This window comes from Oryza glaberrima, chromosome 1 (assembly GCF_000147395.1).
Source record: "Oryza glaberrima chromosome 1, OglaRS2, whole genome shotgun sequence".
Classification (NCBI taxonomy): Eukaryota; Viridiplantae; Streptophyta; class Magnoliopsida; order Poales; family Poaceae; genus Oryza; species Oryza glaberrima.
The window spans coordinates 19,173,550-19,193,267 of NC_068326.1; the positions used below are offsets into that span (position 1 = coordinate 19,173,550).

General features: G+C 43.8%; 4 protein-coding genes across 4 annotated transcripts; 2 read left to right on the forward strand and 2 right to left on the reverse strand.

Annotated features, from left to right (window-relative positions):
• The first annotated feature begins 268 nt into the window (after window positions 1-268).
• Window positions 269-4,535, forward strand: LOC127772322 (uncharacterized protein At1g51745-like). The gene is made up of 3 exons (XM_052298353.1): window positions 269-768; window positions 1,765-2,813; window positions 3,206-4,535. Exons 1-3 carry the CDS (start codon window positions 551-553, stop codon window positions 4,261-4,263), a joined length of 2,325 nt encoding a protein of 774 aa, XP_052154313.1. The 5' UTR covers window positions 269-550; the 3' UTR covers window positions 4,264-4,535.
• A 415-nt stretch (window positions 4,536-4,950) lies between these two features.
• Window positions 4,951-7,782, reverse strand: LOC127772331 (ras-related protein RIC1). The gene is made up of 8 exons (XM_052298363.1): window positions 7,631-7,782; window positions 7,108-7,180; window positions 6,223-6,270; window positions 6,082-6,129; window positions 5,922-5,993; window positions 5,679-5,834; window positions 5,469-5,572; window positions 4,951-5,279 (listed from the first exon to the last, which is right to left on the reverse strand). The coding sequence occupies exons 1-8, from the start codon at window positions 7,642-7,644 to the stop codon at window positions 5,186-5,188; spliced, it is 609 nt and encodes a 202-aa protein (XP_052154323.1). The 5' UTR covers window positions 7,645-7,782; the 3' UTR covers window positions 4,951-5,185.
• Window positions 7,783-11,871: 4,089 nt separating this feature from the next.
• On the forward strand, window positions 11,872-12,501 carry LOC127761369 (uncharacterized). The gene has a single exon (XM_052285654.1). It carries the CDS (start codon window positions 11,884-11,886, stop codon window positions 12,271-12,273), a length of 390 nt encoding a protein of 129 aa, XP_052141614.1. The 5' UTR covers window positions 11,872-11,883; the 3' UTR covers window positions 12,274-12,501.
• Window positions 12,502-12,611: 110 nt separating this feature from the next.
• On the reverse strand, window positions 12,612-17,064 carry LOC127761358 (uncharacterized). Its single transcript, XM_052285643.1, has 7 exons — window positions 16,538-17,064; window positions 16,355-16,440; window positions 16,138-16,216; window positions 15,939-15,998; window positions 15,587-15,711; window positions 14,940-15,011; window positions 12,612-13,711 (listed from the first exon to the last, which is right to left on the reverse strand). Exons 1-7 carry the CDS (start codon window positions 16,856-16,858, stop codon window positions 13,609-13,611), a joined length of 846 nt encoding a protein of 281 aa, XP_052141603.1. The 5' UTR covers window positions 16,859-17,064; the 3' UTR covers window positions 12,612-13,608.
• Between the last annotated feature and the right edge of the window lie 2,654 nt (window positions 17,065-19,718).

The following is a 19,718-nucleotide window of genomic DNA, read 5'->3' on the forward strand; positions in this document are numbered from 1 at the left end:
ACCCTAACCTGGCCCTTATCATTATGCGTCGGAGCACGTTTGCCAGATACCTAATTCGCCATGTCTTTCCTTTAGAAGGAACATCCAGGATTACAAGGAAGACGTCCATAACTAATCGGACGGCCAGGATAATCTCCACATCTCTCAACCGCGGCAGAGCAAAGCTACCCTAATGGGCTTTTGGGCCCAGCCGAGGAAGCGGCCCAATCAACACACACGCACGCCCCCAAACCCCCACCCTTCTACCTTCTTCCACCTCCACCTCCTCCTCCTCCTCCTTTGCCCTTTTCCACTTCCTCCTCCCCCACTCCCCCCCTCCTCCACACAAGCACGGAGACCTCCCGCCTCGGCGGAGGAGGAGCAGCAGCCGCCGCAGGCGCTCGCGGTCGGGGTCGGGGAGGAGGGAGAATCTCGCGCTGTCTCCCGATTCATTCCGGGGGGTTGTGTGGTTTTGAGTTCTTGGACCGGGAAAAGGGGGCGTTCTTGGATTGATCAGTGGAGGAGGTGGGAGGAGGGGGGTTGGGGAGAGAGAGGAGAGGAAGCGGCGGGGATGGGGAGCTGCGGCGCGGGAGCGGCGGACAGCGAGTGGCCCGACGGCGTGACGGGGCGGGACGCGGAGGTCGGGGCGCTCGTGTGGGTGCGCCGCCGCAACGGATCCTGGTGGCCCGGCCAGATCCTCGGAGCCGACGAGCTCCCGGAGAACTGCGTCGTCCCGCCGCGCTCCTCCGGCACGCCCATCAAGCTCCTCGGCCGCCCCGACGGCAGCATGTCCGTACACACACACCTCCTCCCTCCTTCGTCGTCCTCCAATCCCCTGTCTCTTTTTCTTCTGATTGCTTTGCTTCTGTTCCTTTCTCTTTGTTAAGAGTTCCTGCATGCTTAGATGATCCATGCTGTAGTCTGTTCTTGGTCTTATGGCCATTTAGACCTACCTCTGTTTCGTGTCCCACTCTGAATTTGGGCAAAGAACACTGTGATGTGGTTCTTGATTTGGGAAGAACTGGAAGATAGTGTATTGTGCTTGTCCTGGGTGGCTTTCTGAATTTTTAGTATATGCCTTAAGCTCAGCAAGGCTGCTAGTGCCATGGGATGTTTGGTGTGTTTGCAGTTAGCGGTAGTTGTTGTTATCTACGGTGGTGTAGTGTATTCGAGACTATAATCGTCAATGGATTTTATTTTATTTTTGCTCAGCCCCTGTTTTTCTGCATGATGAGATATGGGAATTGGGCGAGGTAATGGACATATCGATTAGTGTGACACGATTATAGCTTTTATCAGTATACACCAAAGACAACTTGTGTCATGCTTCTCTTGAAAATTAGGAGGTAAATTTTCGATTGAATTCTTGTGCTCTCTTGATGGTATTTTTATATCTTACAGATATGGTATGAAGTCTGTGAATCTTCCCCTGATTTTTTCTTTTTTCCTGAAGCTTGCTTTGGACTTAAGAGCGAAGATTCATTTATATGGGGAATCAATGTTTTTAGGTTGTATGATGAATCGATGACTTTAGGTTGTATGGATGTCATCACTTCTAGTAGGTTTAGATGGATTTTCTTCTAACTGTTCAGCATGTCCATAAACTAATGCTATTATGTGCCTTTTCTGAATGTGTTACTTCAGAAGAGATGTTTTATTTCTATTCACTATATTTAACTATAGTTTTGTTTAGCATGAATTGTGTATGTGATGTATTTTCTGTACCCTAAATCTGACTATTGTTTTTTTAATCTTACCCACTATTTTTAATTAACTTTGCAACAGTGACTGGTATAATCTTGAGAAGTCTAAGCGTGTGAAGCCATTTCGATGTGGAGAGTATGAGGAATGTATAGAAAAAGCAAAGGCTCAAGCTCGCCAGCATAAGAGGGCCTACAATGAAGGAAAGTATGTCCGCAGGGAAGATGCTATCATGCATGCTCTTGAACTTGAAAGGGCTCGCTTTCCAAATGAAGATGATACTGATGAACATGATACTAGTGGCCTATTATTTGAATCCCAAAACAGCTATTGTGCAAAGTCCAAAAACATAAATGAGCTCAATAAAAAATCGTCTCGCACTGCAAGGGATCTGTATGATATTGAAGAGGAGTCAGCTAAAGGTTTGTCTCAGGCCTTAACATTATATAAACAGCCACAGAATGTGTCCTCTTCAAGCACTAGGTATGCTTCATCATCAAGGAAGAAACATAAGGCATCAAATGATTTTGAGGATGACACAGTTCAAGGATCCCAACGTATGAGAGACCTTACGGAGATTGGATCAAAGAAACACAGTTCATACATCCTAAATGGGCACCGGGATCTACCACTTCTTGAGAGTGCAAGCTTTGGTTATAGCTTGTCTGGTACCAATGGGATAAAAGGTGATCAGCAGTCTCATTCGGCAACAAAAAGGAAGCGTTCCAATATTGGCCAAGCTTATGAAAATTCAAGGAAGAAAGACAGACGTCGCCCTTTATCGAAGTTATGTAAAGATTCAGCTGTGGCAGTTCCAGCATATAGCCACTGGGATCCTTCAGGGCATTCTTCTGCCCAGTACTCAGGAGGCAAAATGTCCAATGCATTTGAACCAAGTAGGGGGAAATTTGGTTTCCCATTGGATGTAAATAATTATTCATACAGCTCAGGGACCTCAAGTGTGGAAACTTTATTAGATGCATCATGCGCAAATCATGATGGTGTTGCCAAGGTAATTCCAGTAAAGGAAGCGGAGGTCTCATGCATGCCTGGGTTTCTCAATAATGACTGCTCTGATGGCGATGAATATTTTGATACCCCCCTTGTTATGGAGGAAGATGCCCTCGAAGAAGGTAAACTCTTAGGATTATTTTCCTGATTTTAGTTGCGATATGATTTTAAGCATGCTGCACTAAGCAATGATGACCCCATTTCATAGGTAAGGTAATTAGATTTACAAGAACAATAATTTTGGTCATGAAGCTCTTTGAACAACTTCTCTGTGCATTTTAATTGAGTAGACTATGGGTTTTCAGATGACTCATTGCTAAGTTTCTTGTACAGCAGAGTTCTTATAGATTTCTGACATACATATATCAATCTATAAAGGTTGTCAATTTAATCTGATAGCAGATTATTAATTCTTTCATTCTCATCCAAATGAGTGTGTGCAATTGATGTCTCTCACTCTTTGAACTATCATAGGGAGCAATTGTTTAATTCTTTTCAGCTGTATCTTTTTCAGATCATCTGCATAAATATGAATCATGTGCATCAGTCAAGGGCCAGATCTCAAAACCCAGGAAGCAAACTGCTGAATATACTGAACTGGTCATACCTTCGCCTCATGGTCACAGAAGTTCTAAGAAGAAAAGCATGAGCTTTGTTAGTCAAAGAACACAAGAAAACCACAAGGATAGGACTTTGTTGGCACAACATGGAAGAACAGTAAAAGGGCAAGCATTAGACACTGATGCTGTTGAGGTGGATGCCAGGGTGAGCAGTGCTTTCTGTAAGCCCCCTGCACTTAAGAACAATATGCAACTTGCAATAGTTCCTGCTGATGGTTGTGCCAGTACTTTGGAGCAACAGTATTATGGAAGTGGACCTGAGCATGATGAATCATCTGAAACTATAAGCAACCGCTCACAATCAGAAAAGGGCGCACCATCTTCCCCGTATTATGAGCCACTTCAAGTGATACCACCTGAACAGAAACCTGGTCTAGAACCTTCCAGTCCCCATGTGGTAAAGCCAATCAAGAATGCACGGACAGACTATAAGGTATATGATGTAGAATTGGCTGCTCAAGGAAGCTACAAGGGCCATCGTGTGCCTCTTGTTTCTCTCATGAGTAAATGGAATGGTAAGCCCATTGTCGGTTACCCTATAACTGTGGAGGTTTTAAAAGATAGTAGTTCTGCGGCGAGCCGAAATGATCTGCGCCCAGCAACTAGCAGTCTTAACAACTTGCTAAAGAGGAGCGAACCTGCGGAACCAAGGCAAGCAAGATCGTCACATTCATCGAGACCTGCATCAAGACCGAAGCCCAGCGGTAAGAAAAAGATCTCAGAGCATGATACGGACAAGTCACGGCGGCCACACACAAAGAAATCAGCAACTTCACCGAGGAAAATGCGTAGGCTCTCATCTTTCGCCAGCAGTCGTAGAGATGGTGCAAGCAGGAAGCCCGTAGTTGGCAAGATTAGTGGGCCTACAATCGCGTGCATCCCGCTCCGACTTGTTTTCAGTAGGATCAACGAAGCTTTAAGTTTTCCAGTGAGATCAGAGAACCCTACATGAGGTGTGGGCTGCCAAGCCTGCGCTTGGAGATAGCCTGTGAACAGAGAGACATATTGCTAGTTTTGCATGTACATTAGCAGCCTTATAATTTTTATAAAAAAAATATTAATGCCTGCCATGTTCATATCAGCTATGTGCTTGTAACCGTGTAATTGCGATTATCCGCCTTGGTTTCAGTTGAAGCATCCCACAGTGGGAGGAAAATAAGCACCTTGAATATACTGATTGCATCCGATCGTGGTAACGCGGCCTGAGTGTTCTTTTTGCTCATATATGCTGTGAAGGGTAGTTCATGCTTCAGGTTTGTTGCTGGAAACAAGCTGTGAAAGTTTTGAGCATCCAGGAGTATGCATTGTGTCGATGTACCGTCTTGCTCTTGCAAACAAAAATGTGGTTCTGCTTGTACATCCTGCGGCCAGAACTCGAGTAGAACTAGCATGTTAGGCTAATCACATTTTGATCCCGTAGAAACGTCATAATTTGAGTTTGGTGTTAGTATCAACAAATTCAATGCAAAACGTCGTCCCAATTGCACGCAAATTTCTAAAGGACGTAAAACATCGGATAATTCCACATAAATTTCTACAGTAAAATATCTTACTACGGAGGCAGTGCGCGCCTGATATGACAAGATTGCACTCCGTCAGCATTTCGTAGCACAGTTTGCAAGTGGAACCATTAATCGAATAAAGTCGAACATCGATGCCACTTGAAACATAGAAATATGAACAGGCAGTTAAAACAGGCCCACAGCATCTGCTGCTTCGTTACAGTTAGGGGACAGACTTTTTCCAATAATATCCGACACAGAACACATCAAGCTTTTTGATAGTACTAATAGACTTAATTTACAGGGATAGAGCAACCAATTAAGTGTTGCTTGGTGCACAAACAAGCACACTATTGTGATCTAGATTGATAATCAAGAGCAGCAGCTGCTTTGCTGGGCAACAGGTTGGCCTCGCATTTGCACGGTTGCAGGCTTGCTTGCATTTGTAGCCGGTTGGCTTGCCATCCTATTCAAACAAAGAACAAGGTGTCAGGTAATGCAAGTGAATGCTAATACCAATAATGATGGTCCAGCATAGTATGTTCATTTCTATGAATTCTTTCCTTATGTAACTATATATCAGGAGGTCATGATGATTAAGCACAAAATAGCAATTTCCTAGAATAAGCCTTCAAATATCTAGAGGGAATGTCACCTGCTCTTTATCTCTCCTGCCATGGTCATGAATGCCTTCTCCACATTTGTTGCATCCTTTGCACTGGTCTCCAGGAATGGTATTCCAATCTCATCAGCAAGGGCCTGTCAATGATTAAAACATATGTATGCCAGTTGAACAAGGTATAATCCACAAGGAAGTCAACAGATATTTATGCGAGGGTAATGGAAACACAAAGCAAAAAAATACCTTGCCAGCCTCATAAGAAACCACTCTGTTCTCAGCTAGATCACACTTGTTCCCCACCAAGAGCTTGTTCACATTTTCACTAGCATACCTATCAATTTCATTCAGCCACTGCTTGACATTGTTGAAGCTCTCCTGATCAGTCACATCATAAACAACCTACATAACATACATTACATAATTAGCAAGCACGGGGTAATATTAATCCATGGGAGATGGATAGTGACATATGTGAAGAGTGCTCACAATGATCCCGTGGGCACCACGGTAGTAGCTGCTTGTAATGGTCCTAAATCGCTCTTGGCCAGCAGTATCCCACTGAAGGAGAACAAGTTGACATATCAGAGCTGAAGTTTCTTAGCAGTCTGGAAAAATGTTACAGCCTTCACTAGAATGGTTTACTTACAATTTGCAGCTTTATTGTCTTCCCATCTTGCTCAACAGTGCGGATTTTCTAGCAGGTCAAACATGGAGTGAAAAGGCTATTAAGGAGAAAAAAAAAAGGCTCATTTGTGCAAACTTATGCACATGGAAAAATTGAACTTACAAAATCAACACCGATGGTACTGATATAGCTCTCCAGATATGAATCGTCCTGCAAAAGAAATGAGAAGATAGATCCTTTAATCAAGGCCAAGAGGAGCTACCAAACAAAAATATGATGCAGACTATGAATACAGCTGCCATAGCACATGATTCTAGAAGTAAACGCTCTCCCACTTGATCATCATTACTGGTTGCATTTCTGTCAGATGTAATGTTGGAAAATGAGGACATTGAAAACAGAAACTCTCCAGATCTTAGCTCGTTTTAGGCGAGTCACTACTACTAACTAAATCAGTATCGACAAGCTTGTCCCGAAAGTATAGTAACTTGAGATGCCACAGACCTTGACAAAATGACCAAAATACCTCAATCTTTTTTCCAAATTGTTCACAGAAACTACCCAAAGCAGAACAAAATTCAGATAAACTCTTATGATTATTTCTATGATTCTACGTAAGATTTTATCATTGGCCAAACAGCAAATAACATTATCAGGGCACCCTACGGAGGAACTTGTCATGCAAATTCAAGTCCATTACAAATCTCCCACGGCATTGTTTTTATCTTGGATCAATGAACATACCCCAAGCAATAAAGCAATCAATGTCTACTTTGTCACCGTTGCCGATGCCAAGTCATTATTCGCAAACATGCATCACACATATGCCTTGAATAAAACCAATTAGGTGATACTCTCTAGTCAAATTTTAAGTATCCTCTTATCTTTCCAATGAACTAAATTGGTGTCTTGAAAGTTCACAGGCTTCTGGCCACTTTGCCCGGGGACTTGCCATACGAGATGCATTCAAATAAACAAAACCTTAAATTATAATCTAAAAAGAAAAAAAAAAGAAATCTCAATACAGGGTAAGGAAGCGATCCTCACCGCAAACCTCAGAAGCAGGCAAGACTTCCCGACGCCCGAGTCTCCGATGAGCAGAAGCTTGAAGAGGTAGTCACTGCAGAATCACCCAAGCATCACATCACAGCACATCACATCAAATCAGTAAGTGCACCACAGCAAGCCAAGCAGCCAACGGCACGCAACAAACCCCCAACGAAGCAATAGAAACACTCATGGCGGACGAAGGGCGGAAAAGCGCATCCGAGAGAATCTGCTACTCCCTCCCGCCCTCCCGGCGTAGGGGAGGCGGGGACCAGACGACAGGTAACGACTAACTACCACCACCCACCTCCACAAGCAACCCCGTTCAACGAGAAGCAAGCGGGGGGGCGGACTAGCGCCGCCGCCGGAATCCACGGCTCGGGGAGGCGAATCGGCGGCTCGACGGCGAGATCGGGTCCGCGCGCTTCGCTCCGCTCGACCCCGACTCCACCCACCGCCGCCGACAGCGAATACTCCAGACGGAACTACAGGAGAAGAAGAAGAAGAAGAAGGGGAGACTTACTACTCGGGATTCATGGCGGCGGCGGCGAAGGCGGCGAATCTCCGGGAGGCGAGGCGGCGGAGGCGGCGGCGACGACCGAGGGCGGCGAGGAATTTGGGGGGAGAAAGCGGAGCACGAGGAGGGGAGGGGGGGAAAGGGGGGGTGGGGGTGGGAATAGAAAAGGGGGAGAGGAGACGTAGCGGGGGTTGGGGTTTGGGTTGTCGAGTGGGGCACGTCTCGTGGAGTCCAGGGCGGCAGCAGTGGTAGTCTAGTAGAGGCAGCGGCCGCGGCCAGCCATGAATGCCACGACACGAACCACCCGGGTTGGTGGGTGGGTGGTTGCTTGCGGGTTTCGGAGTCTCCGCCGTGGGGCCCACCCACCTCCCAGATTCCCGCAGTTGGGCCGGGCCGGGCCGGGCCGGGCCGAGATACCCCCTTCTATTTCCAGCCAAGGCCTCCTCTGTCTCGATTGCTCCAATACCCAAAAAGAGAAGGATTGTAATAGTTTTTTTATTTTTTATTTTGGTGAAAAAGGTCACCCGGGTTCAATCTAGGATTTGACATGTGCTAATTATTCTTATATTAGTGATAGAAAATATATTTATTTACAGCGCGATATTCTTAGTGACTTCGTCAAATCTTAAGATACTTTCGAATATGAGTTTTCTGTAAGAGGTGTAAGGAGACGAAGTAACTAGTAACAAGGACAAGCTAGAGACGTCCAAAGAGATGAAGAAATCCAAAAGGTAAATGAACTGATGGATAGATATCCAAGTCTAAGAAGAAGAAATCTTATTATCAGCTAAAATTAGCACACAGTTAACTTCGGATGCTCCTGACGAACCCTGCTAGCACAAACAGCAAAAAACAAAACAAAACAAAAACGTGTTCATCTCACAGGAAGGTCAAAGGCGCAGGCATGTGGTCAAGGTCAACTTGTTGGCTATCTGAATAGTCGTTGATACTCGGTGAAATTTCTCCACATAACATCTGGCACCAGCAGGCGCAGCAACCACCAATTTTGATGTTTCAGTTTCTTATAGAATACTAGTATCGCTGTATCACTGTAAGACAGTTCATTTTGTTGCCGAAAAAAATGGATTTACTTGTTTGCGAAGTGTGGGAAATCCTTCCGAACAGAATTGTAGGTTTGCTTTCGCTTTTGGATTTCAAGTGGTGGACATTTATCCTTCAGAAATGTCCTGTGTTTCGTTATTGTACGCAAGATTCTCAAAGGATCAAACAACGGTACGTTCCAACTTTTGGTGATGGTAGTACGTAGTAGTATGTTTTTAAATGCGATGGTTAGGCCATTTCCGAAAGAAAAGAGCCTAACCATGTCAATCCCTTGACCTGTAAGATTATGCTAGCTGGGCGGCGGCAGCTGACTTGTAAATTCCTATGGAGATGTCACTTGTTCATTCCTGCAAACTACTTCCCGGGTCCCACGTCCCTTCGACCACCTTGAGTACTCATAGTATATCTTGGTTATTTATTTATTTATAAAACGACATCTATTTAAAAATATACTCCCTTCGTCCTAAAATAAGTGCAGTTTTACACTGTTCATATTCAATGGTTAACCGTTCGTCTTATTGGAAAAAACAATTATGATTAGTATTTTTATTGTTATTAGTTGATAAAACATGAATAGCACTTTATGTGTGACTATTTTTTTAAATTTTTTTTATAAATTTTTCAAATAAGACGGACGGTCAAACATCAGACATGGATTTTCACGGTTGCACTTATTTTGGGATGGAGGTAGTACTTCATGAGAAGAACTTTATATATAACAGGCAAAATTAGTGGTAAAACACCAAAAATTCTGATTTTGGTTTATAACACCGAAAATTCACGGTTCAATTTTTCGAAAGCTTTCGTGGCATTTTTGCCTAGCATATACTACTATTATAGTATTAGGAAGGAGAATGCCTCCGTGCAGGTCTCATCCAGCACCTATGCCACTGCTTCTTCCATCGACATGCATTGCTCTTGCTGACCACCATACCTAAGTGCGAGGCCAGTCTAGATTTTTTTACATTTTAAATCTTTTTAAAACTTATTTTACAAACATACCCCTAAAAAAACGTATTCCCAAAATGGATCTTTTTCACGGCACTAACACTATTGGCGCAGTGGTTTAATATGATGGCATCAAGGACATTGGCGTTGTCCCACTAGTTTCCTCGGAGAAGCTAATTCACTTGTATCAATATGAACGGGGTGACATCAATGTCATGGAGGCCGAGGACCAATTTGTAATCAAAATTTCAAAAGTGAACTATTTGTAAATATTTTTTTATTACAAACAAGTCATTTTTCATTATTTTTTTATAAATTATTCTCTATGCCAATGACATTAGAGCATCACCAATGTATATGGCAAAAGTTATCCATATAGATGGGACCCACATAAAGAGACTTTAACTATACTAATTTCCACAATGTATATAGATACAAGGTAGCATTAGAAGATATGAAAGAAATAGAGATAGATAATATTATTTATTCCATATAGGTAGTCCATATGCTTATGGATACCTTTTGTTATTTTCTCCATATAGACTAGTTACACAATGATAATAGGTAGCTGAATGGAATATAATATTACTTATAGACTACTTTTGCTTTACATTGTGGATGCCCTTAGTGTCGTTCCCATTCATATAAATGACTTAGCTTCTCCGAGGAGGCCAGGGGACCGTACCAATATCATTGGCACCGTTATATTGGACCATGGCGTCAATGATATTGGCGTCGTGGAAAAGCTTCATTCCTATAATAAGTTTTTTTTGTGATCTATTGTAAAATAAGTTCTCACAATAACCAAAAACTGAAGAAAAAATCCAGCAATGCCAATACCAGCTCCACCTCCATGACAAAGGCCGTCTTCACATCTCTCTTTCATGAAGGGGTAGAAAAAGTAACGGATGTATTTTTTCTGTGTTACAGAATTGGAAACGTGAACTTTTGATCCTACTATGGAACTATGGAAGAAATCAATTTTGCCTTCGTAATATTGTCGCTGCATATTTCCTGTGAAGACGTTTCTCTCACTGTCGTGCCATGTCCAGGTTATCTCTTCGCATACGTACGTGATGATCCTGGTGACACGGCAAACGGGCTACGCTAGTCCGGTATTTACTGCAGATGCTTGATCCAGTCGCCGATCGAAAACATTTCAAGTTGAGACGCCATACGCGTACATTCCTTTCCCTCAAAACCCTCAACCCAGGGAACAGTGACACTACACTAGCACACATTACATCATTGTTTGGCTCATTCAACGGAAAAAACAAACCAATCGGTATATTTACAAATAAAAAATAATTTGTGAATAATATATACGTGTACGTTCTTAGCGATCTAAACGCAAAGGCTGAAAAATAAACTACAACGAAAAAACCCCAAAAACCGACTACAAATTTAAGGTTGAAGATTTAAATTTTGACTTATAAGCCTAAGTATTAGTGAAAAGATAAGACCGGAACAATGACACCGCTCGCTCGCTAGGAAAAAAAGAGTTAATTGGATCGATGCCACTACAAATGTACCATTTTAGATAAATTCTACTACTATTCACGATATCGGCTACGTACCACTATAATTTGGGAAAACTAAAACCGCACCACTCCGTCGCATTTCCCATAAAAAAAAATTCTCCGTTAACCTCAACTGTGCATGGGGAAGAAAGAAGATGGATGATGGATGAAGATGGAACTGACATGTAGGTCGAACTCGAACGTCTTGAGGGTTTTGACGGAAAACGCAACAGGGTGGTATGTTTCTAATTTCCCTAGATTCAAGTGACACGTTGCTGATATCGTGAATAGTAGCATATATCTAAATGATATATTTATAGTGACATAGATTCAATTAAAAAAAAGAGCGATTTACGGTTCTTGAGGAGGTACTATTTTTTCTATTGTAAATTTGATACTTTTTAATATCTATATTAAATTTTTGGTACATCATCATACCTCCTCAAGTACTATGGAATTTGGAATTGCTTAAAAAAAAAACTGAGAGGAGAGGGGAAAAACCGTGGCGACCAAGCACGGCGTGGTCTTGACACTTGAGTCTTGACGTCTTCCTCTAGCTTCCTCCTCGTCTCTCCCACTCTTGCTTGCTCGCCTTGCCTACCCACGCGGCCACACGCACGCGCGCGCTAGCTTCCTCCAAGAGACCAACACCCTGCATATATATACGACCATGGCATAGGCCCCAGAGAAACATTTTTGAACCGGGCCATTTTTGAGTCGTCGGAGTCGATGTCGGTGGGGAAGAAGGAGATGGCGCCGTCGAAGGAGGACGGCGCGGCGGCGAAGGGGGGAGCGCGGTCGTACGCGCGGTGCTTCTCCGGGTTGGAGTTCAGCGTGGGGCCGGGGTCGCTGAGGGACGCCGACGCCGGTAAGCTCAAGAGCCAGATCAAGAAGTGGGCGAAGGCCGTCGTGGCGTACGCGCGCCAGATCAGCTTCGGCTCGCCGAGGGCGGCGGCCAGGTCCTCCTCCTCCCGTCGGGCCATGTCGTCGACCCGTGGCCGCGACGGCCACGCCGAAGGCGGCGGCGGCGGCGGCGCCGCCACCGCGAGGTCGGCCACCTTCCCGTCCAAGTCCGATCTCGGCGAAGCCAACAACGACGAGATCGTGCCTGCAACTTAAGCTTGTTGTCCTCACGCAGGCACGCAGCTCACCTCTCTCGGTCGGGTTCTTGTAAATTCTGATGATCTTCTATTCTTCTTCTTCTTCTTCTTCTTCTTCTTCTTCTTTCTTTCTTTCTTTCTTTCTTTCGTCTTCTTTCTTTCTTTCTTTCTTTTTCTTCTTTGACCTTTTACCGTGGCGCCACAATTCAATTTGTTCTTTTTAGAATAAAATTCATTCATTCTTTCATGCCTGGACTATGTCGTGTTTCGCTTTCTTTCTATCTTCTGTCCAAAAGTTAATGTATGGTTTATTTTGAGCTTTTGCAGAGTGGGGAGTTATCAATATATACCAATCTAATAGGTGTACTACCAAAATATTTCCCTGTTAAACATATTTACATGAAACAAAATCCAAACAAATTGAATTTGAAAACTCAAATGAAGGGACATACATTCAAAAGTGAAACATATCCTCGAGAATTAAGGCAATTCCGTGAGTTCATTAAAGCCACAATTGTCATAACATAAGAACTTCTTTTAATTACTGCAAGAGTTAAACTTACTTGTGTGAAAATCAAATAATCGTTTCAGTAATGAAAGGGGAGAGCTCCGCTCTCTTTCTCACAGGAAAAAAAAAACTTATACGCCATGATCTTTTTCAGTAATGAAATGGGATTTCTCTGCTCTGTTTCTTTTAAAAAGAACTTCTGTGAAAATCGATCTTTCGAAAATTTATGTGAAAAATCCTACAAACATCGCCTATGACAATAATCTGTGTACCACAGTGAAAAATGTTATACTACTTCTGAACTCTCTTGAAGTCTTGATTAATCGAAGCAAAATTTCTGTAACAACTCTCCAAATTAACCCTAGCTTAAATAGTTTAATAATAAACACATATGCTGCTTCATTGAGTTGAGTCTCACAACTTCACAAGGCTGGCTGGCTTTTCATATTGTTCAATCAGGGTCTGTGAGTGACTCGTGCACCACTAAGCCATTATATCTTATCAATCACCGTACTTTGTTGCCTATATTCCAAGTAGATGAGATTGAAGAAATCATGCGCACCTTCACTCATCTTAGGATCTATTTGCATCTTGATGGGCTGGCTTCTTTGCATAATAATAGGCAACCTTTTCCAAGCAAAGGTTCTTTGCAGGAAAATGGCAACAAACTTTTCAGGCTTAAGGATGGTGTCGTCGCTTTTCTTCTCAGTTAGAACTGCAAGATCATAGCGGTTGAAGCCCTTGTGAGGTGGATGATTCAGGAAGCTACATTGGATCCGTGCTATAGCACTATATCAGCACCTCAGCAGGATAGCGGCTGCTTCTGCTATAATAGGACTAGGCTTTCTAAATTTTGTGGACACTATATCCAGCTTCTTCCGTTTTCAAGTCCTCGCTCCAGTTCTGAAATTCACTCCCTCCAAACTGCACTTGCTTAATGCCCACATGACTGCAGAAACGAAACAAAAATTAAATGAGATTGTATTGTTCAATGAGTGAATACAAAAATATACGCTTTTTAAAGTAGAGATTCAGAAAGGAAACAGTGTGATTCTGGGAAAAATAATCCCCAACTAAAAAGATGTAACAATAGAATGTGGTTTTACTTCAATTTAGATTCCCTTCCTGAATGAAATATCGATTATCATGTCATGGAGATTACAAACATATTTCTTCCACTAGTGACACACGCTTCAGACAAGTGCAGGACTAGCAAATGCTAAATGCCTATCGTACATGGATTGCATCCACTCATTTCAATCCTACACTCCATCAAGATCAGTATCCAAATAATTAGTTATTATGCAATAGCTTTTCCATTATCTAAAAGAATTAGTTACGGTAGAACAATTTTGGATCTAACAGTTAGGTGGATTGATTTTAGTATCAGAGGAGTGAAGACAAAACAAGACTTTAAACAACCACTTGTTTAGTAAGATGATACCATCATGAGCGCCATATTATTGGCGATAAAAATCAATTAATACAGAATACACTGTGAAGTGGTGTATTATAGTTGTTTCATTCATCAATTCAGTATAGCACCCATAAGTATTACTTTCAGGCAGTGCAAAACACACTGATAGAAGCCCATAATGAGGTGACTGTGTGCATCTTTAATTCAGAGGCTGGAGGGCTTATCTTCCATTATCTAAAATTAAATCCAGAATGAACAAAAAATAGCATCGAAGAAAAGTTGATTCAGTGTTGCAGAACCTATGCAACATAACTTCAAATTAGTTTTTTTTTTCTAAAATAAACTGAATGGTTGCTCAAGGTAATTTAAGAACAACCATACCATGGCTAAAGACTTCTCTGCAAAACATAAATTGCAGTTGTTCCATTTCAATAAATGAAAATGTAAATCCATCATAGAACAATGTAAATGCCAATGTGGAATATTGAGGCAAATCATGCATTGGCCCTGTACTCCTAGGTAACGAGGTAAAAACTATTGCCGTTTGCTCCATTTCAATTAGTTCAACATACACCGTTTAGTAACTCGGACACCACCATTACGAGGCGCTCCAAACATCAAGACAGGGAAAAACACATAATATAAAGCATATCTAAGTATCCAACTCCACCATCCTAGCAACCTGATCCTGGCAACTTGAAATTACATGTCCATGTGTTTGGTGACAAAATCCTGACAATCTGAAGTTTCAGGTTCTTACTCTGAATTTATGGTCGTTAATGCATTAAGCAGGATGTCCAAAAGCAACGGTTCGTGAATACCAATGTCTACCCTGTTGAAAACAATAAGATGAAAGTAAAGAGTCATGGTCGATTTCAATGAGATTTAACTTGACCAAGTATATTATGTACAATGCTCTCTACTTGAAGGAAAACTAGAAGATTATTGACACATGCGCCAAAACCAAAAGAACCCGAGCATAATCAGTACCAGTGTTCCACTAGATACTGTATAAAGTTATATTGGTATAATAATATAGAAAGTGTTACTACCCTATAGAAAATCATAGGTTTCCATAAATACTGTGTTGAATGGTAGTAATCGTCAACTTTTTAGTCCTTGTCAGAAGTCACAACAGCTAGTGTATCACTATCACAACTACTAAATCACAGATCACACGGTTTTGTGTTGATAAATTATAATGCTCTATCTGCATCTCATGGTTTTCTTTTGCATAAACTTGCATATACAGAAAGTTGATAATAATGATAGCAATCAAGAATGATGTGAGACCCAGTGGTATAAATCATTAAAGGGGAGCTGGTACCGTTGCTCATGTTCAATAAGCTTGTGCTACCTTGCATGTTATTGAAAGTAAAAGAGGGCCAAAAGGGTAAGAGTACATACCATACACGTGCTATATTATCTTGAATCTCAAGATCACCAATATTGTAAAAGGATGTTGGTGTGGTATTCGCTCCTTCAAGAGCATCATAAGTTGGTCTTTGACAGTCTAAAGGCAACTGTGATAGCTGTAAGAGAAACAGATGTTTTTAATTCTATTTAAAAAAATATATAAAAGTCCATTCGAAGTACTTTTTCCAGAAGGAAATCCTCTAGTTCCCCCTCAAAGTACTAAAATTACCACAATATGTAAGAGAAAGACAGAGGCTAGCTGCTATATTCTGTTTGTGTTTGCTATTGACAACTATAGGAATGAACACTACGAATTAATATGCTGGGAGCCACATAAGTTTACCTGCATATTCATAGAATTGCACCCGCCCAGGCGCCCAACTATATGCCATGACCGCAGAGCCTACAAACACAATAAAGAGAAATAGAAGAAAATTGAGGTATCGCGACTAAATTTCTGAATATATCTGATTCAAAATTCATACTTGTTTTTGAAAAGCATGTTGCATACTATCTTCCAGCAGGGAAGAAAAACAACTTACATCGCAAATTAAGGTCACATCTTTTGGCAGTAAAGCATGGTAGAACTCGAACCATATGTACGAATTGGAGAAGTGAAACCTAGCGCCAGGCAACAACCACAAGTTAATTACACGATCAAGGGGAGACTCCCAAATACTGTCAGCTAAAATACTGTATTTCTAGCTAACTAATTGCATCACTATATTCTATACATGCCATCGGCGAGAGCAGCATTACTTGTTGAAGACGACCTTCATGGGGTTGGGTGAGCCGGTCTTGGCCTGCACGATCTTGTGCCGCTTCTTCTTTATCCTCTCCTCCATCTGCAAACCCAAAAATCGGAAGATTTTCCCAGATTTCAGATGAAGAAGGGCAAAGAGTAAAGGGTAAGGAGGGGCAAAAGAGCAGGCGGGCACTCACGCGAGACTGGGCTTTGTTGGGGTCGTCGAAGTACTCCCCCATTATGTCGCCGATCTCCGGGTCGTGGTCGTACTCATCCTCGTCGCCGTTCCCCCACTCCGGGAACCCCTCCTCCTCCTCCTCCTCCTCCTCGATGGCGCCTCGCTCGGTGGCCGCTGCACGCGCGGCCTCCCCGAAGCCCGCGCGTCGGGATACCGCAAGGCCAGAGGGGAGCCGGAGCGTTCTGAGGTGCGCGCTAGGGGATGCGGTGCTGCTGGTGGTGACAAGCGGCGGCGGGGGCGGGGGCGCGGCGAGGCAGCCGGGGAGAAGGGCCGGGAGCATCTCCGCTGTGTGCCGCTGCCGGCGGCAGGAGAGAAGTCTTAACGGCCGCTGCTACTACTACCCGAAGCTTCCGCTGCCGAGCTCGAGCTCGAGCTCGCGGGCCTCGCGCCGCCGCCGGCGAGACGAATCGGCCGGGGTGAGTCGTCGTCGGCGTTGAGGTAGTGCGTGTGTAGTTTGGATGAGGAAACGGAACGGCGTGGAGCGAGGCTGCGAAAATGGCGGAGTTATCGCTGGGTGGGCCTGGCGGTGCGCACGCAATGTGGGCCGCCATTTTCTGATGCACGAGCATGCTGTAGGATATAGGAAAAAGTCCAACTGTCCTCCCTCAACAATTGCGTCAATTATAACCTCTTAACCGCAAAACGAGACAAAGAGGTTTCCTCAACCAAGATAGTTTTTGACGGTGGTTTTGTCCTCTGTCATGCTTACTAGCATCCTAAACAGAAAAAGAAATAAAAGAAGAAAATAGGTCTCCCAAATCGTGGCATTTAACTATTTGCCACTTTTAAGATGTGATGATATCCATCATCGTCTTCTTATTTTTTCTCCTCTCTGTTCGGCTGGACGCAAACACCACGATGATTTTGTGCTTGGGTCAGAGAAGCATAGAGGAGACAGGCCGCATGCCCTCCTACCAGCATAGAGGGCCGCATGCCCTCCTACCAGCATAGAGAAGATAGGTTGCATGCCCTCTTACTAAGGCCAGCGCCAAGGAAGACCGCTAGAGCCGAGCATCAAAGGCAGTGTCAAGGGGAAGGACAACGCCGGAGGGGATGAGGAGGATATCCTGAAGCCATCCCCAACTCACAAATCGGCGGTTGCAATGCTTTCTTCCTATGGATGAGAAGAGGTCGAGGTCTAGGTTGGAGCCAATGGATGCAGGGTTGGTCGTGTCTGGGCGTGGCCGAGGCGGAGCTAGGATCTAGAATCATTGCCACATCACCCACTATTGTTGGTACACCTGCAACGTCAGTGTTTAGGGGTTCCACATGGTGGCGGTCATGGGCGGTGACAGACTGACCATTCACCACCACCATTGAAGCCTTTTAAAAGGAGTATAGAAGTATGTACATAGTTGTCTTGTTTCTATTATCAATAAGGTAGTTAGTCTAGTTGGGTAGTCGGTCTCATGCAAGAGTGGATTGGTTCATGGGAGGTTTCATGTCGTTGTGGGTCAGTTTTGTTTGGGACTGTTAACACATATGCATGTATGTTTTTGTGAGTTTTCATTTACAAGTCTTAGCCCTATTGTTAGTAAAGTAGGAATGAGGGCTCCCACTCCATTGGCTGCTCGGGGCATTGTGGAGCCCAAAATAGTTAAAGCAAGAGCCAACGAAGGGATCCAAGCGATGCCTCGAGCCAAAGAAGGTGACCCGACATCAACGTCAGCTCAGGGCTTTAGCTAGTGTTAGCTTGGAGTCACAACGACTGCTGCAATTGGGCTAGGAACCCAAGGTCTACCTTGGGCACTGATGCCTCCCCAAGTGAATCTACTTCATTAAGTAGATTTGACCAGTCCCTGTGTGCAGCATTGCCTTATCATTCCGCATCAAATACGTGTGATATATTTCATGTGGATAGATCATGAGCAACGTGGCAGAGCATGCCTCCCTCACTTGCCCACGTCGCCTCAAGGGAAAAGATTGGCGACATGGCGTGTGTTCCGTAGTCCGTACTCACCTAACACACCCCCTATCAGCATCGGAGGCTGAGAGGTGGGCCCATTGATAGTCGGGATAAAGACTTTTGCTACCCTGCTCTACATGTCAGCCGATAGGTGAACCCATCACATCCACCCATTATTTTTGGAAGGACGATGACAGGATTGAGCATACCAACCCTTGTGAGCGGGGTCCTACACATGCACACTTGCATGCACACTGTGGTAACCTCTTGGCATATGAAAGGAGGACCAATGCCACTAAGAAAAGGGTTCGGTTCGGTTCAATTTGGTTGGGTTCAACTGGATATGTTTAGCCCAATTAGCCCAAGTTAGACCAACAATCACAAAGGCAATGAACAAGGGTTCATCCTCTCCCACTTAGAACAATATCCACCCAACACATACATTGTAAGTTTCATCATCCATAGCAAGATCACATGAGTATGGTATTACACTTCCGACAGCCTGAACCTATGTAAACCACCTACCTACATTTCTTTCGTGCGATCTAAACACGAGCTCGGAACCCGCACCTTGGCCGAACACTCAAAGGAGAGTATGATTCTCTCTAGAGGAACATCCCACTCTGACGCCTAAGCAGTCCAGCTTTGGGTCCAGATTCTAAGAAGTTGCAGTTGTAAAATCCAGAAAATAAACTAAAAGCTAGAAACTAGGAAACCCTACTTTTCCATATTCTCGGAAACTAACTACCAACTACTATATATATCAGTTTCTCATAATTTTAAGCTCCCAAATAGATCCTACGTGTCTCATATGGGGTAGCCTGCAATGCTAATGCCCTAAGGCCTTTATAGTGCAACACCGTGGATCAGTGCTATGGGGCGCCACGTCGGAATCAAGCTTGCGTGGCGCTAGGTTCCGCGCCCAAGCAAGGATGCTTGCTTCCACGGAGAGAAGCACGATTCCTCCTTGCTGCGGGCCCACGCGAGGCGAGGAAACGATCGCTGTAGAGCGCGTTGCCCCGCGCGTCCCGCTCGCTCGTGCCCTCGCGCCGCCCGTGTGGAAGGGTTTTCCCCAAAATCACCCACCAAAAAATCGTGGCAACAAATCAAGGAACAACCCACCAAAATCGCGGCAACAAATCAAGGAACACGCCCACCAAAATTGCGGCAACAAATCAAGGAACACAAATCGCGGCAACAAAATGGCCGCTCGCCACTCGGCCCTGAGGGGATT

Coding starts and splice junctions, on each gene's coding strand:
- LOC127772331 (XM_052298363.1), bottom strand. Junction 6,271..7,107: donor GCCTGCTTCTGAGGTTTGCG/GTGAGGATCGCT, acceptor TTTCTTTTGCAG/GACGATTCATATCTGGAGAG. Junction 6,130..6,222: donor GTACCATCGGTGTTGATTTT/GTAAGTTCAATT, acceptor TTGACCTGCTAG/AAAATCCGCACTGTTGAGCA.
- LOC127772322 (XM_052298353.1), top strand. CDS start 551: ATGGGGAGCTGCGGCGCGGGAGCGGCGGACAGCGAGTGGCCCGACGGC. Junction 769..1,764: donor GGCCGCCCCGACGGCAGCAT/GTCCGTACACAC, acceptor ACTTTGCAACAG/TGACTGGTATAATCTTGAGA. Junction 2,814..3,205: donor GGAAGATGCCCTCGAAGAAG/GTAAACTCTTAG, acceptor TATCTTTTTCAG/ATCATCTGCATAAATATGAA.
- LOC127761369 (XM_052285654.1), top strand. CDS start 11,884: ATGTCGGTGGGGAAGAAGGAGATGGCGCCGTCGAAGGAGGACGGCGCG.
- LOC127761358 (XM_052285643.1), bottom strand. CDS start 16,858: ATGCTCCCGGCCCTTCTCCCCGGCTGCCTCGCCGCGCCCCCGCCCCCG. Junction 15,712..15,938: donor GCAATTCTATGAATATGCAG/GTAAACTTATGT, acceptor TTTCTCTTACAG/CTATCACAGTTGCCTTTAGA. Junction 13,712..14,939: donor TTAACGACCATAAATTCAGA/GTAAGAACCTGA, acceptor TCGTTTCTGCAG/TCATGTGGGCATTAAGCAAG.